Source organism: Manis pentadactyla, chromosome 6 (assembly GCF_030020395.1).
Source record: "Manis pentadactyla isolate mManPen7 chromosome 6, mManPen7.hap1, whole genome shotgun sequence".
In the NCBI taxonomy this organism is placed as follows: domain Eukaryota; kingdom Metazoa; phylum Chordata; class Mammalia; order Pholidota; family Manidae; genus Manis; species Manis pentadactyla.
This window is the reverse complement of record NC_080024.1, coordinates 807290-832373: the sequence shown is the minus strand read 5'-3', so window position 1 is coordinate 832373 and position 25084 is coordinate 807290. Positions and strand designations below refer to the sequence as shown.

The window sequence follows — 25084 nt, the reverse complement described above, 5'->3', positions numbered from 1 at the left end:
TCAGCTTGGCTTGTAGCATGACGTGGCAGGCAGCAGCCCGTGGGCTCCACCACTGACTAGAGAGCTCAGTCATTCCCGGGTCCCGGGAGCTAGGCCAGGAGGCCCAGCTCAGGGAGGACACTGGGATGCTGGGTGGGCACTGGGTCCTGGTCCGAACTTCTTGCTCCACCCAGACCTCAGGCCCTGGCCCAGAGCCCTTAAGGCAGGGTGGGGGCCTGGCTGACCCTCACGGAGCCACGAGGTGCTGCTGCGAGCTGGGCCTTGCTGGCCTTGGCGTCCAGGCAGGACTGCCTGCTCACCTGTCCAGGTGGCCCTTATCTCCAGGACCACAGGAGACAAGAGGTCGGTTGCCTGCCCTGCTGTTTGCTGTCGTCAATGGCTCCGAAGCTCCCAATCGGCTCGTGGCCTGAAGAAACACCTCCCGGATTGCACCAGCTCCCCTCCCTGTTACATCAATGCTGGACATCTTCCTGTTTGGGCACAAAGCGCCCACTCCCTGGTTTCCCTGGTGCACCACCCATCAAACCCCAGGACTGGTTGGCCCACCCCAGTCACAGGCATCTCCCGCCTCCCATGTGCCACGGCGGGTACACAGTACTGTACAAAGTGGGGTCCCATCCCAGGAGGGGCAGGCCATAATGGACAGCGTGGCCTGTGTGGCATGTGGCATGTGGATGGGTATCTGAGGAGCTCTGGACTGTTGAGATGACTCCCTGGGCCAGAGGCTTGGCCACAGCTCTGACAGAGGAGCAGGAAGGGGCTGAACAAAGACAGAGAAAAGTATTTCCAGGCAGAGAGAACAGCATATGCAAAGGCACAGATGCATTTGTAGACTGGAGTGAATCAGGGAGTATGTCTGGGAGAGGGCATGGGGGGTGGATGTCTGGTCTAGGGGCACACAGTGCAGCTCCCCATGTGGGAGGGAGGCTGGGCCGAGTGTGCTGGGAAGGTCCAGGCCAAGAGCGAGTGGCTCTGTGTGGCTGCCCTGGCCCAGCAGGGACCACACCTTGGTCACCTTCCCTGGGGCAAGACTGGGGTATGGGCTGCCCTGGGTTGCTCTTTGCCCAGCACATGGGGCCTGCCCCGCTGCCTGTTTCTTCACCCATCAGATGGACAGAGCACCCCCACCCCTGCAGGGTTGTGGAAGTCGCAGGTGCTTGGGCTATGGCTGTACAGCCTGGGTAAAGCTCATGGGGTCCCGCACTCCCAGAATGCCAGACAAACCCAGTCCCGGGTCTCAGCTGAGCTGGGGCTCGGGTCCCCATGGGGAAAGGTCTGGTGCCCGTCCCGAAGGATTTCTGATGCCTCCCTGGCCACTAAGGCCCAGATGTCAGATCCACAGCCACAGAGCAGGAAGGCCCCTGCATGCTCCAACCAGGCCCCCCGAGAACTGTGAGAAGTATGGGGGCTGCTGGGGGGCTCCAGTCCAGCGCCTCCACCTGCTGCGGCAGTGTGGGGGCTTGCTGACTTCCCAGGATGGGGCAGCTCTGCAGGGCAGGCCTGGCCTTCCCCCTACAGGGAGTCTGGAGTCACATTTACTCTACCTGCCTGTCAACTCTGGAAGCAGAGGAGGCTCCCCAAGCAAGTGCCCCTTGGCTACGAGAGTGAGCACAGCATCTCGGGGTCTGGGGTATGGGGGAGCAGAGGAAATACTATTTCCAAAAGGATCAGGAATCAACGTGTCCTCTGTGTGTGTGTGTGTGTGTGTGTGTGTGTGTGTGTGTGTGTGTGCATGGGAGTGTGTGTCTGTACATGCGGCATATGTGTTTTCTAAATTGAGCCTTCCGTCAACTGAGCCAGAGTCAGCCAACTACGACCCATGGGCCAAATGTGGCCTGCCACTGGGTTTTGTAAATAAAGTTTTATTGACACAGCTGTTCCATTGTAGCCACTCCTGCACGGCAACAGCAGGGTCAAGTGTTGCAGTACAGCCTATAAGGCCAGCCAAGCCTGAAATATTTGCTCTCTGGTCCTTTAAGAAAATCTTTGGGGCCCCTGAGCCTGGCGGGATGCACTGGGCTGTGGCATCAGAGGGCGGAGAGGATCTGGGAGGGGCTGGAGGGCAGAGGGCAGCTCGTCAAGCTCTGTTTTTCATTGACTGGACTCAGAAGCCTCCTCCACCCACCCCGACCTGCCTCCCCACCGAGAGGGGTTCAACACCCCGGCGGTCAGGCCCTGACATGCAGGATAAGCCTCGATAAGGGGTCAGGTAACAACGACAAACAAGACAGGCAGCAGGCTGTAGCCAGAGCCCATCGACCAGGCCTCGCCTCTGGACGGCCGCCTGTCACAGCGTCCAGCGCAGGGCCAGCTGGGAAATGTTCCGAACCCTGGCTGCAGCCAGTGCGGCCCTGGGGCCCCAGGCGGCAGGCTGGGTGCGAACCATGGCCTCCCATCAGCTGCTGGTGGCCCCCCCAGAGGCCCTGTTCAAGCCCCTGACCATCCCCAGCCGGCTCCTGCTGGGGCCGGGCCCTGCTAACCTGGCTCCTCGCGCCCAGGCGGCCGGCGCCCTGCAGATGATCGGGCACATGCACAAGGAGATGCACCAGGTGGGCCGGGCAGGTGGCAGCCAGCCCCCCGCACCCCTCCTCACCGGTGAGCGGGGTCTGACCTCCACCACTGCCCCCAGATAATGGACGAGATCAAGCAAGGTATCCAGTACGTGTTCCAGACCAAGAACCCGCTCACGCTGGCCATCAGCGGCTCAGGGCACTGCGCCCTGGAGGCCGCCCTGTTCAACATCCTGGAGCCAGGGGACTCCTTCCTGGTCGGGGTCAGCGGCATCTGGGGGCAGCGGGCCGCGGACATCGGGGAGCGCATCGGTGAGAGACGGGCAGAGGGTGGGTGGGTGGCCTCCTGCCGCACACATGAAGCCTGGGGTACTGACCGTGGACCCTCCCCAGGAAAGGGCTCATTCCCCTCTGTGGGCCTTCTTGCATCCACCTCCCTGCCAGGCCAGCCTGCCACCTCCTCCAGGCAGGCATCAGGGTCCTCAAGGGCCCCCATCTCCAGGTCTCTCAGAGTTTGGGAACTGCTGTTTCTGGAGCACATGGGGGACAATGCTGCAGGGGTTCCTCTGGTCTCCGCACAAACTGGCGCCCCACAGCTCTCGGGGTCCCCATGACAGAACAGGGTGTCAGAGACTGAAATACCCCCCAGAATCTCAGAAACAGCCCTCTTTCTGGAGCTGCAAAATACAAGATGCCAGCAGGGCCTCCCTTCCCACAGCAAGTTTTCTAGAGGCTAAAGCAGGAGCAGGCACGGCTGGGTTTATGATCTATCCAGGCGTTGTTGGGACACCCCACAGTTCCTGCATGGTCAGCGCCACATGGCCTGGTTAATGGACAATCCCAGGTGGCCCAAGGGGGCCCCGACCCCTCACCTGGTCCCCTTCGGTCCACATACTGGTTTCCACGGGAGCCAGGGTCCGGCAGAGGCAAGGGGCCCACGTGTACCTCAGGCCCTGCAGTGGCTCTGGCTGCCCAACCCGGGTGAGCCCCTCCCCTGCCCCGCTTCACACCCCGGGCCTGGGGTTCTCACACCGCACTTGGATGGTCCCAGGGCGTCTTCCCCATTTACATCCAACCCTGGGGGCAGCTGTGCACGGGGATGCAGGGGCCTGAGAGAGGGAGCAGGACAAGGGCTGCTTCCCTGAAGCCCCCAGGCCCAAGGAAGGCAAAGCCTGCTCATGCCCTCACTCAACCATCTATTCCATCATTCAGTCACTCATCAAACACGGCCCCTCAGGAGCCACCCTCTGCTGGTGCGGTCAACTGGGCCTAGTGAGGGTGCTTGTTTATCTCCCATGTGAGGAGCGCTGCCCCTACCTGGCTGGGCCCAAGGGAGGCAGCCTGAGGGGGCAGCGGAGCTGCGCTGATGCCGCGCTCATCCGGAGCACCCAGAGGTCTCAGTCTGCAAAGGGCAGCCTCACTGAGCACACAGCACCTGCCTCTGTGTCGGGGGCCAGGTCCCTGCCCTCACAGGGCCCAGCTGCTCAGTCCAGCCGCTGTCCCCAGTGCTGGGCCCCACGGGTGCCTGCACGCCATGCACCACTCAGTCTGCCTCTGCCCCCAGGAGCCCAAGTGCACCCGATGGTCAAGGAGCCAGGAGGCTACCACACGCTGCAGGAGGTGGAGGAGGTACGGCAGGCACGGGGCCCAGGGGCCGGAAGGCCCTCTGTGCTTCCCAGCGCCAGGTGACCAGCCGCACAGGGAGCACTCACCTGCCTGGGAGCCGGAGGGCAGCGGACAGGGAGGGTTCTGCCTGGCACAGTCCTGTGGGCAGGGCCAGAGGGGCTGGCAGCAAGAGACGGGGAGCAGGGCACGCCTGACACTCAGGGTGCCTGCCTCCCTCACCGTCAGACAGGGGCTGTCCCAACCCACCCACACCCTGGGGACCCCTGGGATCCCCGAGCTCACCATGGCCCCAACAGGATGGGCTGGGAGGCTGCAGCTACCCTTCCTCAGGCTCTGGGAGAAAGTCACCCTGGAACAAGTCCCCCCAGAGCTGATGTTAGGGCCCCGGCTCAGCACACACAGACCTGGTGGGGTGGAGGTGTCCCGTCCCATCAGGTCTGCACCCTCCACGGGGAGGAAGGTGGTGTTTGGGGGCAGATTCTGCACCCTGCTTACCTGGAGAAGTTCTGGGAGGGCTCCCCGCAGCCACTCTGCACACAGCTGTCCCCTCTGTCCCCTCAGGGCCTGGCCCAGCACAAGCCCGAGCTGCTGTTCCTGACCCAGGGGGAGTCCTCCAGTGGCGTGCTGCAGCCCCTGGATGGTTATGGGGAGCTCTGCCACAGGTGAGCCTGTCCCCAGGGCAGGGCTGGTTGGGAAGCCCAGCACAGCTCGGAGCCAGGCTGGGGCAGGGCAGGGTGCTGGCAGGTACCTCTGGCCGGGAGGCAGCAGGTGAGGCCCCACTCCCACTGTGTCATATGGTGTGGCTGCGGGTTCCTCTCAGTGTCCTTGTTCTGTGGGTCTAGGTGGTCCCTCCCAGCTGAGAGCAGGGCCAGGGGCCCCCACATTACCCGCTGCCCTCCAGTCCCCATGGCTGCAAAGGGCTCGGCGCTGACCCTGAGCCCCAAAGCAGCCCCCTGCCCTCCATGGCGCTCCTCCAGCCTCCCCACCTCCTGCACCCGCTGTGCAGGGCCTTGGGTGGAGCTGGACAGGATCCCCTTCTGTGACTACAGACCTGCTTGGGAGAGCTGACCACCGGTAGGAGGAGAGAAACTCCCCACAGCCAGGTAGCATCAGAGGCAGGGCTGCCGTCCACCATGGGGGATGTGGGGCTGCTCCGCACGGCCCCAGACAGGACAGCCTGCCCTGGAATCTCGTCCAGCAAACCAAGCTCGCAAACGTACTCTGGACAGTGATCCCCAAGGGTGCGCCTGCCCCTGGGCAGAGCGTGGGAAACTCTTCATGTGCTTCCCTAAGAAGATGATGATGTGGAGGAGTTGAAGCTGTGGTTTGGGCCTTCTGGACTCCCTCCTCCCTGGGCTCGGGACTTATGACCAGTGAGCTGCTGGCAGACAGAGGCCCAGCTTCACGCTGCTCTGGACCCGGCTCAGGCGCCCAGACTGCCCTCAGGACCACAGACCGCCTGGGACGGCCTCGGGCACACCTGGCGGGAGTCCTGTGCCTCGGACGGCCAGGATCTTGACAGTCCCTGAGGCTGCCCCAGCTCTGCCCTGCGTTCACCCTGGTTCCGTCACAGAGCCGGTCCCAGGATCTGGAGGAGGGACCCTGGGGGACGTGAGAGGCTGTCCCTGCTTCCTGCCAATCCCTCCAGAAGCCCTGCCCACTTCACTCTGCTGCCCTGCCCCCAGGTACAAGTGCCTGCTCCTGGTGGACTCGGTGGCATCACTGGGTGGGGCACCCATCTTCATGGACCAGCAAGGTAAGGGTGTGCCCCCCAACACCCCAGCCGCTGGGGGCTCCATGATGCAGAAGGCCCACTGGGAGGGTTTCATGGGCCAGGGCTGCTTGCCCATCTCCCAAGGCCCAAGGGCAGCGCTGGTGCAGGACAGGCTCTGTGGGGGCAGCTGGGAGGGAGAAGGGTGTCCCTCTGGGTGGCGTTTGGGGAGGCACTCAGCCCCAGTGGTGCAGACTTCCCGTCAGTCAGCTGCAGGGCTGGAATCCCTCGGGGGCCGGCGTGGCCTGCTTCCCCGTCTGCCCGGTACCCCACCCACCCGTCAGTCCCAGGGAGCTGGTGGTTAGGGTCGCATGCAGGCCAGCCTGGAGGAGCCATCCCTGCCCAGCACTCCCTCAAGGATGCGTCCAGAATGTGGTCTGGGGCACGCGAGCTTCAGTTTCACCGACGCCGTGAAGATACCACGGTGCAGCCCTTTCCGACTGGCAGGCCCCGGTTCCATTTCAGGCTCTTAGGAATCAACTGTGCAGGATGTTCTGGGATGGGCCTGTCAGGGCACGGTTGTACAGTTCCTTGGGTCCTGGCGTATGGGGGGGAGGGGCAGCCTTGGTTCTGTGTCCTCACAGCCTGAGTACCTGGCCTCTGACTTCTGCTGCCGCCCCCGGGTTGCCAACCTCATGGGTTTCGTGCAAGTTCAGGGACCATTATCTCCATATGTGGAAAGAAAACCTGTTTTTTCTGTGCCCGCCACACAGCACCCCTGACACCAGTGCATATTTCCCCACCCCAGACCCTAACCTGGCCTTCTGGGATCCGACTCAGTTGGCCTAGAGACAGTGCCAGGGCCCTTGCCGCAGGGTAAGGGCTGGGTCCTGTGAGACCGCCCCCTACTCCCACGCCACTTGCGTGGTGGTCACCCAAAGCTTCTGTCCAACCTGCTGAGCCTGGGCTGGGCCCTTGAGAGCACGTGCCCTTCTCCGCACAGGCATCGATATCTTGTACTCGGGCTCCCAGAAGGTCCTGAATGCCCCTCCAGGCACCTCACTCATCTCCTTCAGTGACAAGGCCAGGTAAGGGACCTGGGCCCCAGCGCTGGGTGTGCAACAGGAGGGAGGGACAGAGCGGTGGCAGGAAGGGCTCCTTGGGGCGTGCTCAGAAATGCCTCTGGAAAGATTGCCCCCCGATCCAGGCAGGCGTCCCCCAAGGACAGGTGCCCTCTCTGGGCTTTGGGTTCACAGGCAGTGGGATGGCCAGGCTGGCCTCTGGAAGATGCTCCTCAGGGAGCCTGACTCATGTGTGGGATGCAGGGCCTGGCATTCTAGAAATTCCCTGACTTCAAGCCAAGGCCTGGGGCCCAGTGCTAGCCCTGCCGCCTGTCTGCAGCCCTCTCTCAGCACCTAGGAGCTGAGGCCAGCCTGCTCCACAAGATGGGCACAGGCCACCTGCATCCCAGTGCAGCCACAATGTCCCCCAGCTCGGTGTTCAGACCCTAAGCCAGGCCAGGTGGGTTGGGAGAGAGTATGGGGGGCTGGTCCCCCAGGTGGGGACCATCAGCTGCACCCTAGGGACAGGAGGTGCCGTTTGCCAGGAAAGAGAGGACTTGGGGGGGTGGTCATTGATTCTGTGTGGACATGGGAAGTGTGAGCCGCCTGCAGGAGGGCCCAGGAGGCAGCAGGGCTGAGCTGGGAGCCGGAGGGAGGCTGGGCCTGTCCATGCGCATCACAGATTTAAAGCATCAAGACCAGCCCATGTCCTGGGGCCCTGGAGCGCCCAGCCGCCAAGGAGGAAGAGAGAGCCGGACCGGCTGCGGGAGGGGGTGTCAACCCAGCTTCGTAGTCTGTGTCCGAGGGCACGGTAGTCAACAGGACCGGAGGCCCCTCCCCAGGCCCCCGGCCTCCGTGTCCCCGCTGTCATTTCTGTGTATGGACTCGCTAGCCCAGCAGACCCTCCTGTTTTTAGGTGACCTTTCACTGACCTGAGGAATGAGGCCGGCTCTGTTGGGGGGCTGGGGGCAGGCAGAAAGCCGCGCCCCCACACAACAGGGTCACACAGTGCGGCAGAGGAGCAGCCAGGCCCGAGGGCCAGCGGGGTGGGGCTACCCAAGGGGCTGACCACCCACCTGGGCCCGAGCAGCCCCACCCCTGCTCACTTCCAGGGAGCAGGGGGTCCTGAGGAGACGCCCGCAGCGCTGCAGCCGGCCAGGCGGGCACTCAGGCTGGCTCTCCCTCCGCAGAAGCAAGATCTACGCCCGGAAGACGAAGCCCTTCTCCTTCTACCTGGACATCAAGTGGCTGGCCAACTTCTGGGGCTGTGACGACAAGCCCAGGATGTGAGGGCCGGCAGGGCCGGGACGGGGGCGGGGCCCGGGGGGGCAGGACAGGGCCTCTCACTGACCCCAGCCTCAGCCATCTTACACAGGGGCTCTGAGCCCCCACCTCCGCGCTCCCATGCCATCGCTGAACCTCGGGGACCCACAGTGCCAGCCGTCCGTGCCCCACTCTGGATTCCGCATTCCTCCCCGGCCTGGAGGCTCAGGCCTCACGGCTTGGCCCCCACCGCCCTTTCTACGGGGCCCCCTCCTCCCAGATGTCCCAGAGCATCTGCGGCCCTTTGGACCTGGCCCTGTATCCGCCCACGCTGGGCCTCAGCTCACCCGTCTCTCAGCAGGAGGGGTGAACCAGGTCTCTCTGTGAGGTGGTTTTGGCCATAACCCAAGGCCCCCTATGTCACACCAGGGGACAGGGACACCAGGAACTGTGCACTACCCAACAGGCACAGGGGTGCAGTGCAGGCTTCTCGGGGGGGTCCTGGGGGCCCAGGAGGAACGTGGGTTCTGCTCTGAGCCTCCCACTGCGGCCTGGTTGGTGCTCGGGCTCCGAGCCCTGGTCTCCACACTGTGCTGCCCCTCCAGCTCTGAGTCCACGATCCCCAAAATGGACACCACGCCCCTGCAGTGGGGGCTGATCAGGGCCCGACCCTCCCGGTCTGGGACAGACTGGGCACTGCCTCCCCACCCAGTGCACCCGACCTGACCACCTCCTGTCCTGCAGATACCATCACACCACCCCCAACATCAGCCTGTATAGCCTGAGGGAGAGCCTGGCCCTCATAGCCGAACAGGTGAGGGGCAGCGGGGGGCAGAGCGGGGCGGTGGGGAGTGGGGTGGGGAGTGGGGACTTGGCAGGCGCAGGTGCCCGTGGGGAGGTGCGCCTGAGACCAGCTGGTCAGTGTGCCTGCCAGGCCTGCAGAGCAGGAAGACTGGGCAGGTGAGCAGAGAGAAAGGTGTTGCAGGAGAGCCACCCGGGGTGGGGACATGGGTGGGGGCGCCCCTGGGGAGGACAGAGCCCTGGGGGCAGATATAGTAGTGATGGGGCAGATGGAGACCATCTTCTGGCTGGGCCCTTGAACCCCAGGGCTCAAGGGGCTCCAAGGGGCCCAGGGTCCCGGCCCGGAGAGAAGCCTGAAGCTGCCCCGCACAATGGGTGCAAGCCAGCTGGTCACTGTCACCACTCCCTGCCCTGCCCTGCCCTATCCTTGTCCCTCCCCACCCAGGGCCTGGAGGAGAGCTGGCGGCGACACAGGGAGGCCACGGCCTACCTGCACGGCCGCCTGCAGGGGCTCGGCCTGCAGCTCTTCGTGAAGGACCCAGTAAGGGGCAGAGGGAGGGGTCGGGGGGACAAGGAGCGGGAGGCTGCCCCATGGGCGCGGCAGGGAGGGCAGAGCTCCTGCCCAGCCCCTCTGGGTGGACGGCGGGTCCTGCGGTCCTGGAGGGCAGGGATGACCCTGGGGCCCTGCTCTCTCGGTCGTGCCTCCTCGGCCTCTGGTCCTGAGGACACTCCGTTTGGTGTCCCCACTCACCCCACAGCCCCACCACTTAGAGTACTTATCAGGGACATCTGAGCTGGAAGACGCCCATCGGCTCCCGGAGCCCCGGCCAGTCACCAGCAGGGCTGGGCGGAGGGTCAGCCGAATGAGTTTCAGGAGGACACTGAAGCCCCTGCGCCCCAGTGGGCTGTGACCTGCCCAAAGGGGACAGAGATGCGCAGACACCCTGCCCTGAGCACCAGCCTGCAGGCTGCTGGGGGGGCTGTGAGGTGGGGGGGTGCTCCTCTCCTCAGGCCCTTTCTCCTTCCCCACCCCCACCCCACCCCCACTCACTCTGAAGCCCAAGGCCAGGCAGCTCGGGTGGTTGCACTTGGAGCCACACTGAGGTGGCTGAGCTGGGCCTGTCCCGTAGGCCCTCCGGCTGCCCACCGTCACCACCGTGGCTGCGCCCGCTGGCTACGACTGGAGGGACATCGTCAACTATGTCATGGACCATTTCAGCATTGAGATCACGGGCGGCCTTGGGCCCTCACTGGGAAAGGTGGGGGGTGGCACCCTGTGTGCCCAGGGCCGAGGGCTGGCTAGGTGGTCGTCGGAGGCCCTGGACAGCAGGGTCTGCCCAGAAAGAAACCTCCCCTCCAAACCCCAGGGATTTGTTCAGGGGTGTCAGGCAGAGGGCACCCTCCTGCCCCCACTGCATGGGCTAGAGGCCTTGGGGTGCAGCATCTCTCATTCCACCCACAGTGCCTGCCCATCCCTCCGTGTGGGCAGCCCAGGTTGGAGACTCCCTGCTCGGGTCCAGCTGTGCCCACTGAGCAGGCAGTTCTGAGTGGCCTTTACTGTCTGCCACCCTGGCCCCCTTTCCAAGGCTCAGCAGTGCATAAGGGAGAGAGCTGGTTCTGCCTGCATCTGGGGGCTCCCTGTGCAGTTGGGAGAAGTCGTGTACACTGGGTGTGGGAATGCACATGCCGGGGGAGCCCCTGGCTCTGCTGAGAACTCAGTCAGAGCCAGGGGGCCCGGAGGACAACTATGGTCTGCACCCCTCCCCTCCCCCAGGTGCTGCGGATCGGGCTGCTGGGCTGCAATGCCACCCGGGAGAACGTGGACCGAGTGATCGCAGCCCTCCAAGCGGCCCTGCAGCACTGCCCCCGGAACAAACTGTGACCTGACCTGCCTGCATGTCCCACCCCGACTTGGAGTGGGTGAGGGTGGGGTCAGGAGCAAACAGACTCTGCAAATGGACAGGCCCGGGGTGAGGCTGGTGGGAGGGGCAGGCCTGGGCGGCTGCCCCAGCCCAAGGGGCCCTTGTCCTCCCCAATGGAGCTCCCTGGAGATGATCCAGACCCACAGCCCCTCCCTAACGAGCAGCAGCCCCAAAGTCACTGCCTTCTGGGATATTCAATAAAAAACTGACTGGCCTTCCATACTCACTGAGTAGGATGGGGGGCAGCCCTGCCTCCTGATGGCACCTTTGGAGGGGTTCGGGGGAGATCCCCACCTGGGGCCTCCTGCGGCTGGAGACAGGGAGTGCAAGGGCCCAGGAACCCCACCCTCTGGCCCTGGGTCTCACCCACACACAGCATCTCCAGGGGCTGTGTGAGTCCTGTGGACTAAGACACCAAGCTGCCCAGGAGCACACAGCCAGGACTTGAGCCCATGATGACCCCAGGGCTCAGGAGTCACTGATGGACAAGCCCCTGACCCTCCCTGACCTCCACCAGGCTCCGTCCAACCCTTTGTAAGATGCCTGCCTCTCACTGCGGTTTCTGCCTGTGCCAGGGCCTCCTGACCTCTCCTTGCTGGGGAGTTTCAGACTGGGCAGGCCTCTGGTCTGCTCTGGAGCAGGGCACACTTAGGACAGTCACAGCCATGCCACACTTCAGGGCCTCACTGGTCCTAAGAACCCCCAGAAGGAAAGCCAGCAACCCCCCACCCTCTTGTCAAGGCAGACACCCGCAGGCCAGAGCAGCCTTGTGGGGTTGGGGTTGGTGGGGGGCCTCTCCAGAGGAGGCCAGAGAGTTCAGGGGGCCAGAGCACGGAAGGCCACACAGGCCACCTTTGAGACTTTGGCTTCTGTCCTGAGAGTGACTGTGTCTTGGTTTGGGTTTCCCCAGAAGCCGCCACAGAGATGAGAGTGCAAGTCCAGCACCCCCCAGCAGCGGGCCCTGTGCTCCCCTGCAGGCACTGCCCCTGCCGATTCCATCGCCACACATCAGTTTCCCAGGCATTTGGATTTCACACAGTATATTCCCTATTGTGCCTGCCTCTTTCACCCAACACTTGACATTCATGCATGTCGTGAGCAACACAGCTTGTTTTTGTGTCTGAGCGCTAATTCTGCTGCATGGCTGCATCTCGATTTGTTTATGCATTTGCTATCGATGGACCTCTGGTTGTTTCCAATTCAGGGCTATTAGGAATAAGGTTGTAATGAACACTCATATGTGGGTTTGTTTGGGCACATGTTTCATTTCTCTTGGGTAAAGAACTCGGGAGTGGAATTGTGGGGTCACATGGAAAGTATGAAGCAGTTGTAACATTGTACATTCTCACCGGAAGTAGATGAGTTCCAGTGGCTCCACATCCTACCTGACATTTGATGTTGTCTTTTTATTTCTAGTGGGTATGAAGTTGTATGTAATTTGGTTTTGATTTGCGTTTCCCTGATGACTATGATATTGAGCATCTTCTCATGTGCTTCTTGGTCATTTATGTATCCTCTTTTGGGAAGTGTCAGCTCAAATATTTTGCTCATATTATTTGATTTTCATCTTTTGTTGTTTATTTGTGATAGTTATTTTATGGATTCTAGATATTGTCAGATGCGTGTGTCACGAATATTTTCTCCAACTCTGGAGCTTGCCTATTCATTTTCTTAATGATGTCTTTCAAAGAGCAGATATTGTTCATTGTGATGAAGTCCTGTGTACCTATGTCTGTTCTTTTATGGCCTGTGCTGTTTGTATCCATTCTAGGAAACCTCTGCATACTGTGAGGTCCTGAAGCTTATCCTCTTATGTTTTCTCATAGAAACCTTATGGCATCTGCTTTTACACTGAGGTTTATGATCCACCTAATATTAATTTTGTGCACAGAGTGGAAGAGGGGTCAAGGTTCATTTTTATCCTTGCTGATAACCAGTTGTTCCAGAAATGTTTGCCAAACAGCCTTTCCCCATCAAATTGCCGGGACCGCTCTGTCATGTGACCACCCATGTAGGTTTCTCTCTGGCCTCTCAATTCTGTTCCATCGTTGAATTTGCCTGTCTCACGTCAATGCCATGCTCTCTGCAACTCTGTAGCTTTAAGTAAGTCTTGAAATCAAGTAGTGCAAGCCCTCCAATTTTGTTCTCCCTTTTGGTGATGTTTTTCCCTATCTTACATTCTCTGAACTTCCATATAAATTTTAGAATCATCCTATTTCTTCAAAATAGCTTGTTGTAATTTTGATAAGAATGCATGTATGTACATCTATGTATCAAATTAAGGAAATAGAAATCATTAAAATATTATAAATTCCTATACATGAACATTAATTTAGGTCTTACAAAATTATGCTTAGTAGTATTTCTAATTTTCAGTGCAGAGGTTTTAGTATCTTCTGTTAGGCATATTCTTGGGTGATTGATATTTTTGGTGTTAATGTAAGTGGTATTTTTAAAATTTCACTTCCAATTGTTCATTCTTATACAGAAGTGCAGTTAATTTTTCTCTTTTAACCATGCATCTCTGGCCTTGCTATATCCACAAAGTCTAGTAGTTTCTTTGTATATTCCTTTGGATAGTCTATGGAGATAATGAAACTGTCTGTGACTAAGGACAGTCTTACTTCTTTTCCAGTTTTCACACCCTTTTCTTATTTTTCCTTGTAACACTTGGCTGGTGGACAGCACGGGTCATATAGTCACCCGGGGTCTCTGGCCAGGCGCTCAGTCTCTGTTAGGGCCACTATCACATCAGACACTGCGTTTTGAACAGTGACTAGTTCTCTGCTACAAAAGACATGGTCCTGTTCTAGGACCTTGGCTTCCCCATTAGGGTTTCCAGAGATGCCCTGTGGCACCCATTTCACCCTTGGGCACCACCAACACCATGACTGTGTCATAGAAGAACCTGCTAGAAGAAGCCACGTGCACTCTGGCCTCACCCAGAACCAACAGCCTTCCATTCCCAAGGAGGTCTGTGCGATCTCCAAAATCCACTGAGGCCCGCCCAGCCCTGTCCTTGTCTTCTTGGCAAGTGGGACGGGCCATCCCTTAGAAGCCAGTCTTGGCATGCCCAGACCGCTGGACCCTCTGGCGTCTTCATCTGGGGCAGACCTTGAGGCTGTGACCTTTACCTCCTACTCCTGGGAATGAGTATGTCTTAAATCCACCCAAAGAACTTGCCTGTTGGTGCCCCCCAGCTCGTTTCCTGCCACCAGTAGAGTGTGCCCACAGGCTGTTCTCCGGCCTGTTGGTGCCCCATCAGGCCTGCATTGTAACAGAGCTGAAGGATCAACATCGGCCAGGCAGGGCCTCTTCCAAGCAAGGCAGATTGTTTCTGATCCTCCTTTCTGACGGGAGTTGAAGGAGGATGCATGCCTCGCTCAGTAGCCACATAGCAAGTTCAGGGGCACTGCCCTCCCTGTCCATCAACAGATCACAGCCCGCAGAGCACCTGGCTGCAGGCTGTGACTCAGTTCCGTTTATGTGATCCATGATCATTCATCATCATCCAGCGGATCTGGAAATTTTTAAATTTATTTTACTTTTAAGATATTTTTTAGTGCAGTTTTAGTTTCACAGCAAAACTGAGAGGAAGGCAGAGATCTTCCATGTGCCCCCTGCTCCCCACATGCATAGCCCCCCATCACCAACAACACCTCCAGAGCAGGGCACGCGCCACAGCTGAGGAAGCCGTGCTGACATTGTCATCACTCAGAGGCCAGCGTTTACACGAGGGTCCCTCTTGCTGTTGTGTCCTAGGGGCTTGGACAAACGCATTGGGACAAATGCATTGGGGGACAAACGCATGTGTCCCTCACTATGGTATCACACAGATTGTTTTCATCGACTAGAAACCCTCCACTCCTTCTTTTCATCCCTCTCTCCCTCCGAATGCCTGGCAACCTCCGGTCTCTTCACTGTCTCCACAGCTTTTTGCCTGTTCCAGACGACAGAGCTGGAATCGTACGGTATGTAGCCTTTCAGGTCGGCTTCTTTCACTTAGTCTCATGCATGTAAGGCTCCCCCAGGTCTTTTCATGGCTTGATAGCTCATTCCTTTTTAATGCTGAGTAATATTCCACTGTTCGGATGGGCCATGGTTTATCCATCACTCACTGAAGGACATCTTGGTTGCTCCCAAATTTGGGAAATTATGAATAAAATTGCTATGAACATCCATGTGCAAGTTTTTGTGCAGACATGAGTTTAATTTTTCTGAGTAAATACCAAGAAACTAAATTCCTGGATCATATGATGAGTATGTTTTGTTTTGTAAGAAACTGCCAAACTGTCTTGCACAATGACTGTACCTTGTTGCTTTCCCACCAGCGGTGAGAGTTCCTGTGGCCCCACGTCCTCACCGGCATCTGGCGGTGTTGGGGTCACAGGCTTTGACCATTCTCATAGGTGTGTAGTGGCACCTCATTGTTGTTTCACTTTGCATGTCCCTGATGACACTCGATGTGGAGCATCTTTTCATATGCTTATTTGCCATCTGTGTATCTTTCTGACGAGGTGTCTGTTAAGGTCTTCGGCCCCTTTTTAATCAGGCTGTTTGTTTTCTTATCATTGTGTTTTAAGAGCACTTTGTAGATTTTGGGTAATGGTCCTTATCAGATATGTCCTCGGCAAATATTTCCTCCCAGACTGCAGCTTGTCTTCTCCTTCACTTCACATTGTGTTTCACAGAGCAGAGAATTTTGATTTCAATGAAGTGCAGCTGATCAGTTATTTTTTTCATGGTGGTGCCTGTGGTGTTGTATCTAAAAAGTCACCACCATACCCAAGGTCAACTAGGTTTCCTATGTTCTTTTCTAGGAGTTTTTAGTTTTTGTTTTACATTTATGTCTATAATCCATCTTGAGTTAATTTTCATGACAGGTATGAGGTCTGTGTCCAGATTTGATTCATTTTCCTACCTGTGGATGTCTAGTTGCTCCAGCACCATTTGTTGAGAGACTGTTTTTGCCCCATTGTGTTGCCTGTGCTCCTTTGTCAAAGATCAGTTGCTATGTTTATGGGTCTGTTTCTCGGCTCTCTATTCTGCTCCGCTGACCTGTTTCTATTCTTTTGCCACATTTGTCTTTTCTTTTATCACACTGTCTTGATAACTGTACCTTTATAGTGAGTCTAAAAGTGCGGTGGTGTTAGTCCTCCAATTTTGTTCTTCTCTGTCATACTATGTTGGCTGTTCCGGATGTCTCCCTATAACTTTAGATCAGTTTGTCAACATCCACAAAATAACTCACTAGGACTGGGTTGCACTGAATCTGTAGATCAAGTGGGAAGAACTAACATCTTGAAATATTGAGTCTTCTATCCATGAACATGGAATATCCATTTATTTAGATCTTTGATTTTGTTTGTCAGAGTTTTATCATTTTTCTCATATAGATCTTGTATATATTTTGTTGGATTTATACCTAAGTTTTCATTATTGACCCATCTGATTTTTGCTGCGGTCATACTGGTGAATTAAGGTCTTTGAGAGCTGCACTGCCTGTTTTTGTATCTGGGAATCAGTATGTTTTGCTGGACTCTTGGCCATGGGAGTAGAGGTGGTTTTAAAATCTTTCCTTTGGTTTCTCCTACAATTATGGCTCTTACTCATGCTAAGTACGGCCATCATGACAGACACCAGATGCTGAGGAAATGACCACAGGGTAGGCCTGCACTCTGTACCCACTGTGAGTGAGTCAGATCAGGTCTCAGTACCGTGCAAGCTGCACGCTAGTGGAGGGAGGGCATGACGCATCCCCTCGTACTGGCGTCAGCTCAGGCCCTAAACCCTGAAACCCTCAAGGACCTGGCACTTCCCCTGCACATGTGGCCTCAGGTCCCTTCGGAGGAGGTCTGGGGGAGCTGCTGCTTCACGCACTCGCCATGGGATTCAGGCCCCTGCCCGGGAGCCCAGGATGTGGGCTGTGGCTCAGAAGCTGGGCAGAAAATGTCCCAAGAGGCAAAGAGAATGGAGAGCCTGCTGAGTCAAGGCACATGGAGGCTACCGGGACCCCAGCGTGGGAGGCTCGGTGGGGAAGGGGCTGCAGGTGGCCACAGGGGGCTGACGAGAGAATCCAAGGTGGAGAACTAGGACAGTGAGAATGGATGGAGGGGGTGGCATCAGGCGCAAGGAGGGGTCGCCCTACCTAGGAGAGGGGATATTCCACCTGGAAAGGGCCAGACCGGGCTGTCGGGGGGGCCGTGGGTGTCCCCTTCGCTGGCTGCAGCTTCCTCTATGAGCTAGAAGGTGTGGGTGGACGGGAATGGGGAAAGTTTGAAATTGTCTCTCTGCACAGAAGCCTCACCCACTTCTGTGATTTTGGGGGGGGATATTCTCCACATAGGTCTGCAAACAGAGGCAGACACCTTCTCCATTGTTACATCCAGTTCACTAACTTACTCAAGGTAAGATCCACAGATACAACAGCAACCCACAGGTAGGACGCGACCTTAGCTCCAGGTCCCATGCAGACCCTCGTTTTTCAGAGCCTTGACATTACATGGGATGGAGCAACACGTGTCACATCGAGTTCACAGCACCCTCACAAGGTTACAGTTCCAGGAGGCTGCTGCCCAGCACCCTGGACAGTTTGAGGTGGCCCCTGGGGACAAAGCCTCCACCACCCACCACCCACCTCCAGGTGAAGCCCATTCCCTCTCCAAATGCCCTGGGAGCCTCCATGAGGCAGCAGAGACTGGGGCTGGGGGCAGCTCAGCTGTCTTCCCCTCCAAGAGTCTTGGTCTTTTGGAACATGCTCTGCATGGCTGAGATCCGGTCTGTATCCTGGATGTTGAAGACCTGAAACTGCAGGTGGGGCAGGGAACAGAGGGGTCACAGAGACACCTGGGAGCCCATCACAGGGCCCCAAACACAGGATGGGACCACACGGGCTGCCTGACCTCTGGGCCTTCCTGCCCCAGGCCTCTCCCCACCAGCCCCCCTGACAGGTGTACCCACCTGGGGCCCTCTCCTCCAGGGCCCTTCCTCCCACTCAGGTGCCCCTGGATGAGCCTGGCACAAAGGAGGCCCCATCAGGCCCTTGGTGAGGGCTAAGTGTGCACCATCCCTCCGACTACTACACCCCACCCCCATGTGCCCTGGAAGGAGACTCTTCAGGCCATCTGGGGTGCGGGGGGTGGGCTTGGCCTGGGGAGAGGAGCAGCAGGGATCTGTGTGGGGATACAGCTGGCAAAAACTTGGGCCAAGGAGGGGCAGCTGGTGGAGCAGCCGGGCCTCCCAACACCAGGCCAGGGGATGCTGTCCCAAGGGACATGGCATGGGACTCCTGAGTACAGGGATGCAGCCAGAAACTGCCCCAGGAGACCCAGGGATGGCCATACCCCTCAGGAGGAAGGGAGGCCAGGGTAGGCGGGAGGGGCTCTGAGTGCCCACTGACTGTGGGTTTGGGGCTGCTTCTGGTGGGGAACGGGCGCAGGCACGCTGCCCTCGTCCCCAGAAAGCATCCCAGGACCCGTGGGCCACTAGTGGGTGGGGTGCACTCCTGGTGTCACACCTTCCCGACAGAGGCTCTGTCCAGAGGACTGACCTGGCCTGGACCTGGAGGAAGACCAGGGCTCTGTCCCACCACGTGTGACCCTGGGTCTGCTCAAGCCCCCTCTGCCAGCTGCGCCCACCTTGTCCAGCAGGACGTCAAAGAAGGCAGTAGCCCAGTAGGAGGGGTCGCTGGCGGGCAGCTGCAGGAGCGCCTTGACCCCATTGTCGATGCGCGGCGGAGGGCTGCGGCCCAGGTGGGTGACATGGATACGCAGGGACACCTCTGGCTGGCTGGTGAAGTGCTCCACACGCTGGTAGAGGACATTGAGGTCCAGGCCGGCATCCTGCAGCAGGTTCCACTCGGGGTGGAGGAAATGGGGCAGGTTCTTGGTGGCCAGGCAGCAGAGCAGAACCACCAGCAGACGGTACACTGCACCCTGCAGCTCTGCCCAGTCCTCAGGCCCCGGGAAGAGTGTCGAGGCCCACAGCAGGACCGTCTGTGGGTGTGTCAGTGGGGTCAGGCCCAGTCCAGTCCAGCCCACCCAGCCTGGCCCACCCGAGCACCCTCTTCAGAGCAGTCCCATTCCACATGTACCCCTCCCTGGAAGACCCCTGCCTCCAGCACCATCCCAACCCTTCACACGACCCCCAGACCTCCCCAGCCGCCATCCCCACCCTGGTGCCCCCTGGCTCCTTGCAGCCAAGTCCAAGCTCAGCAGGCCCCTGAGGCCCCACCACTGCAGCCCCTCTGAGCAACCCAGGACCCCTCTGGCAGATTCTGCCACTCCCACCCTTCCTCTGGGCCTTTCCTTATGCACCCACCCCTGACCTAAACTCCTACTTATGCTCTGCAGCCCCACCCAAAGAGCCCCACTGTGGGACTAGCTGGAGTCAAAGCCACAGAACGGACTCCCCTGACCACCCCAGGTGCCCTCTCCTCCCTCTGCCCCTGAGCCCCCACCAGGGACCCTCTCTGCTACACTGTCACCTGCTGCACCTCACATTGCTCTCCCATCACCAGCCCCTGCACCCCTGTTCAATGTGGGGCTTGGGAGCCCATAGACTTGGCCCCCACTTAGAGGTGGGCCGGAGGCCTGAGAGGGCAGTGAGTAGGTCACATGGGGACACGGCAGAGCCACCTTCTGTGCCAGGTGGACCACCCCTGTCCACACCAACTCCCATCCAGGGAGCCCCACCCACTTCCTCCCCCACTGCCCCCCACCATGGCACCTGACGGTCCCAGCAGCAAGGAAGAGTGACAGGACTGGGCTGACTCCTCCCAGAGGGGCGCCCCAGGCAGGTAACATTCACAGACGCGGGGCCAACACCAGCTGGTGGGATGCCAGCTCTGTGCCACCACCAAGCTCTGGCTGAAAAGCCAGCATCCCAGGGCCAGGAGGACCTCCACAGTCACCAGCCTGGATGGCAGAAGTGGTTTTGAAGTGCCACAGTGACCTGCAGCCAGAGTCGTCACTCAGCCACAGCCTGGCCTCCCGGAACACCAGGTGAGGCCTCTGGTTTGGAGCTCACTCCACACCATCCGGCCGCCAGAGCGGGCAGGAGGGTCTGACCTTGGCGGAAGACACGGGCCCGGGGGAAGCGGAGTGGGGCTGGGTACCCGCGGGGCCCGTGCCTACCTTCAGGTGGCCAAAGGTCAGGCCTGGGCTCTGGCCACCGTCACGCCACCTCTCATGGTTGACTCGGTCCAGGATGGAGAGGCTGTCCAGGTGGTGGCCCGGGAGGGAGCCCAGTGCGCTAAGCAGCCTGGGGAGCAGGTGGTCAGTAGAGATTCTGGAACCAAGAAACACACCCTCGGTCAGCATCAGCCTGAACACAGGAACCTGCACCCACAGCTCACCCAGAAAGGAAGTTCCCCACTTGCACGGCCTCCCCAGGACTGGAACCTCCTGAGCCCCACGGGGTGGCCCAGGTCAAGACAGGCACCGTCCTGTTCCCCCACCCGGCCCCCTTCTGCTTTTCAGGAATAGCCTCTGGTGGGTGGGCCATGGGTGTGAAATGGCCGTTTTCACACAGATGCCCAGGTCCCAGAACTTGGGGCAGACGTAGGGAGCCTCCAGGCCAGCCTGGCTCTCTGTGCAGACAGGAAGGCGCCACTCTTGCCCACCCAGGTGGAGCAGTGCCTCCGGTCCCCGGGCAGGGGTATGGGTGTGTGGCGTCTCCCCCATACATCACTCTGGATGTCCAGCCCCCCAGGAAGCCACATGACCCAAAATGTGCCCCCCAGCAGCGCCTGGGGCGCCCGGCACTGTGCACCAGCGGCCCTCACTATGTGCTTACTGAGCAACTGAAGGGGTGGGAGCTGAGGCCAGCATCTCGCGGGCCCCTCTGGAGTCTCAGACTGGATGCCATCCCCTGAGTGCCCCGAGTCTGGGCAACCTGTGGGCATGACTGCCCAGCCCACCCTCCCCTGCCTTGGCGGGTGGCGGCCACTCACCGCCTGGATGCAGCCCTGCTCTGTGCAGAGATGGGGGCGGTCCTTGGGGCAAAAACCCCCTGAAGGGCATAGGCAGCTCTACCCCCTTCCCGTAACCGGCTCACTGTATCAGGGACCCCCGCCTCCCTCAGCCCTGTGCCACCTCCGCGAAGGCGTCACTCGGCGTGGGAGTGGGTGGGTCGAGTCACCTGGCCGAGGGCTGCTGCTTGAGCAGCGGGAGACCTGAATGGGGCTGAGGTCTCGAGGGGAACTCTGCCCTGCTCCCCCCGAGGACACTGACTCAGCCTCCCTTCCGTGTAGGTGTGGCCCCCGCAGAGCCCACAGGCTGTGGAGCCGACCCCAGGGCCCCAAGGAGGGGCTGCTGGGGCTCCCGGGCCGGGCGGGGCGGCCAGCACTCCAGAGGCAGGACCCCTGGCAGGCAGGCACCTCGCACCGCGTCTAGAAAAAGCCGCCCAGAAGGAAGAGCCAGCGAAGTCCTGGCGCTAATCGGTCTCATCAGACGCGTACTGTCCTCACTGCGTGCAGGACCCTCACTGCGCACTCACCGCTGCCAGGTGCTTGGGGAGCCCACCGGGACCCCAGACACGTCACCCATCCCCTATGCCGCGTTCCCACAGGGAAGAACGGCGAAGGTGCTGGGCCGGGCTGTGAAGGGCCCCGTCCAGGGCAGCCTCCTGCACCCGGGCAGCAGAGGGCACAGCTCCTCCCACCCCACAGCTCAGAGGGGCGAGGCAGCCAGTGGGCAGTGAGCATTCCAGCCAGATCCCAAATTCCCCAGAGATCCCAGTGACACCAGCAAGGGGCAGATGCCCGCTGGCAGGGGCAGGTGGGGGCCCTACAGGGCCTCCTGCCCCAAGGGAGGGGAACAGCGGGGGGCGGCCCCCTTCCCGCTGGCTCCGCAGGACCCCCAGGCCCAGGAGGTGCGTCTTACCTCCAGTGGTGGGCGCTGGCCGGTACCAGGGCTGCCTCCTGGCTGAGGATTCTTCTCAAGCTGCCCTCGGGGAACCCAGGCGCCCACTGGGCCCCCTCCAGGGCGGGCAGCCTGTGCTTCCTCCTCACCACGGGCACGACATTGAAGCGGATCGTCCTCCAGCCACCGGATACCAGCAGGCGCAGGTGGGGGCCTTCCTCCCTCAGGCTGTCCGCACTCAGGGCGCCTGTAAGGACCCGCTGTGCCTTTGCCAGGGCCCTGCACTGCCCTCCTCCCCCGGTGGCACGCGGCCCTCCCCACCTCTCCCCCGCAGCCCCCTCTGCTCCGTAGGCCCCACCTGCAGGCTGCTGCCGACCCCCGGGCCTGCATACACCCCGAGGCTAGCCAGGCGTAGGGCTGGGCAAGCCTGCACAGCTCATGTGGCTGGCTTGTGTCCCCCAAAAGTTGTACGTGGAAGCTCTGACCCACAGCACCTCTGACTGGCTATATTTGGAGTTGGGGTCTTTAAAGGGATGAGTCAGGTAAAATGAGTCCTTCGGGGTGGGCGTCATCCAACACAACCAGTCGTTACAGGAGAGGGACACGTAGAGGACTCAGAGAAGGCCAAGTGAGGACACGGCGAGAGGGTGGCACCCGCATGCCAAGGAGAGAGGCCACTCCATCCTGACACAGGCCTGTTTCCCCATCAGTTAGAGGAAGAAAAGGGTTCAGTGAACCTGGTCCCTCCCAATTCAGGCTCCTATCTTGGTTGGTGGCTTCATTTCCTTATCTACCACTGGTCACACATTTTTGTCCATGAATGGTGGCTTGGAAGGTGGCCAGCCACACCCACAGCTGCCCCAGCCTCTCCCCACCCCAGCGCCAGCCTGGTCTCACCAGTTCTTCCCCAGGCAGCGGCAGCCTTGGCCCTGCCACCTGGGGCTGTTGGCTTCCCTAAGGTAAGTGTCAGGAAGCAATGCCTGGAATTTCCCTGCATGCCCAGTGCCCTCAGGTGTGGCTCCAGCCTCGCCCCCTTCTTGGCCCTGAAGCTGAGGACAGCGGGGACCTGGGGACAGGGCAGAGCCTGGTGCTCACCCCAGCAGGTAGGGTGTCTGTCAGGTCCGGCAGCGAGCCTGCAGGGCCAGGGCCAGGCGGACACAGCCAGGCTAGGTCACGCTGTGTAAGGGCTCTGCCCAGCTGCCTGTGGTAACTGGGGGTTTCAGAAGACGCCCAGAGAAGACGTTGGAGGTCAGGGCTCTGGGAGTGCCTAATGACATGCCATGGCTACCCTGTGAGGGTTCTGTCATCAGCCCCGGAGGGTGGCCACCTGCCCCCAGGTGGAGATGGGCGAGTTGGAAGTCTGTCCAGAGAGCCACACACTGGCAGCCCAGGGCGGGTCATTGTCCCTCAGGTGTGCTGACCCCACTTGCTAACCTCACAGCAGATGTGAGGACCAGGTGAATACCAGGTGGCAGCCACCACCGTGTGCCTGTGTCCTCCCAGTCCCTGCCAAGACAGCCTGATGGCTTCCCCGACCCCCGGGAAGACGGGCTCATCACCGGGGCCCCTGCTGTCCTGGGCACAGCACCTGCTGGAGGGATGCCCACTGCTTCTGGCCCTGCCACCCCAGAGCACTTCAGAAAGGCACCCAGAAGGGACCCTGAGGTCAGGCCCCAACACAGAGCCTGCTCAGGGCCCAAGACACAACAAGCAACTGGGCCATAAATGGAAACAACCTGTGCACATAGGCATAGACACCCACAACGCACATTCACACGTGTGCACACATATGCACACCCACATGTACACACACACAGTCCTCCCATCTCAGGGCATGTGACCAAATGTGGGACGTGGGGACAGCTGTAAGGACAGTCCTGTCAGGGTGGGGCTGACGACAGAATCACCTGCCCAGAACGGTGCCAGGGACCCTCCACCAGGGGGTCAGCTGGAAAACAGCTGCTGGGTGCAATGGTGAAGTGTTCAAAAAGTACCATCCACTCCAGTGTCACCACCAAAAAACCACCACACAGAACACACATGACATGGAACACATGATCTGTCTGGAACTAGAAAGGACCTCAGAGCAGGGTCTGCCAACCGCTGTACCCCTGAGCACACTGAGCAACCACACGTCACCGTCACACACGTGCGCGCACACACACGAGCAGAGCGGTCCAGCTACCTGGAGAGATGATGCTCTGGTGCTTGCAGTGCACAATGGCTGCCACCAGCAGGTCCTTGAGGATGCGCAGGACCTTCCTGGGTACGATGTGGCCACAGCAGTTGGCGCTGCCCTCCGAGGAGACACTGAAGACATCGTCAGACATCCACCGCTCCAAGCCAGCCCCTTCCCTGGGGACGCCCAGGCAGAAGGTCGGGGGGCCATTCCCTGCCTCGGCGGCCTCCACCTCTTCAAGCAGGAGGGCCTCGGTGTCCAGCCACAGGAGCACCTCCATGTCCAGCGGGTCCTCTGAGGAGCGCAGGGCAAACTGGAAGGCCTCCAGGCCCTGGGAGTAGTCCACAAGGAAGCGGGGGTCCAGGGTATGCACGTGCTCCAGCACCGTAAAGAGCACGTTCTCTGCACGCTGGTGGTCCTGCGCCCGGTTTGCCCCCCGCGAGCGGATAGCCTGCAGGTAGTGGTGCCACAGGGGCACCTGCACCGCCATGGCTTTGCCAGGGCAGAAGGCAGTCCCTAGGCCGGCTCTGAGGCAGCTGTGCAGAGGCACCTGCCCAGGTGAGGAGCCACTCCGCAGGTGGGGCCTCCGCAGGTGGGGCCCCAGCTTCCCCCACAGCAGAATTCCAGAGTGATGGGCGGTCAAATAGCTGGACTGGCCTAGGCTTTTGAAGTGAGGGTGAGTCAGTCACCAACAATTAGAAGGTCACAGGGCAGGGAGGCGGGGCCTGGTCGTCACCTGGGGGAGGCCCCTGGGCTCCTCCCGCCCAGCACACTGACGTGGCATCTTAGGTCTAAAGGACGGCCCTGGACAAGTTCACCTTCGGGGATCCTGCCCCTCCTGGGCCTGGCCACCTCCTTCTGCTGTTCCTGGAGGTTGGGGGCTCATTCCTGGGTTTCCCCTCCCACCCTCATCTAACCTAAGGGTCTCTGTTACATCAGGGCCTCCCCACCAGACTGGAGTGGGGGACAAATGGCATCCCCACTGCTTGGATGAGAAAGATGAGGCGGAGCATCAGCTGGCACAGAGCCCCCTGCACGGGGGCCTCTCCAAAGGCAGCCTGGGGGAGCTGGGAGCCTCGGGCCACAGCAGCCTGAACAGCCCCTCAGGTACGTGTCCCCCTTAAAAGCTGGGAGCCTTGAACTTGGCCC

General features: G+C 60.0%; 3 protein-coding genes across 4 annotated transcripts in view; 2 read left to right on the top strand and 1 right to left on the bottom strand.

Moving 5' to 3' along the window:
* The window catches only part of CROCC2 (ciliary rootlet coiled-coil, rootletin family member 2), a 94642-nt gene that overhangs the window by 591 nt on the left and 68967 nt on the right, over positions 1–25084 (top strand). The gene's annotated exons all lie outside the window — the stretch shown is intronic.
* Positions 2024–10942, top strand: AGXT (alanine--glyoxylate aminotransferase). Of its 2 annotated transcripts, XM_036901268.2 has the most exons (11): positions 2028–2549; positions 2630–2822; positions 4075–4139; positions 4698–4798; positions 5822–5892; positions 6851–6935; positions 8099–8194; positions 8916–8985; positions 9418–9513; positions 10103–10231; positions 10747–10942. In XM_036901268.2, exons 1-11 carry the CDS (start codon positions 2319–2321, stop codon positions 10852–10854), a joined length of 1245 nt encoding a protein of 414 aa, XP_036757163.2. In that variant the 5' UTR covers positions 2028–2318; the 3' UTR covers positions 10855–10942. The 2 variants fall into 2 exon arrangements, with proteins under 2 accessions (XP_036757164.2, XP_036757163.2); XM_036901269.2 differs by lacking the exon at positions 8099–8194 and having other exon boundaries at positions 2024–2549.
* Positions 14414–24685, bottom strand: MAB21L4 (mab-21 like 4). The gene is made up of 5 exons (XM_036901267.2): positions 23942–24685; positions 21778–22003; positions 20029–20182; positions 18532–18888; positions 14414–17701 (listed from the first exon to the last, which is right to left on the bottom strand). The coding sequence occupies exons 1-5, from the start codon at positions 24423–24425 to the stop codon at positions 17609–17611; spliced, it is 1314 nt and encodes a 437-aa protein (XP_036757162.2). The 5' UTR covers positions 24426–24685; the 3' UTR covers positions 14414–17608.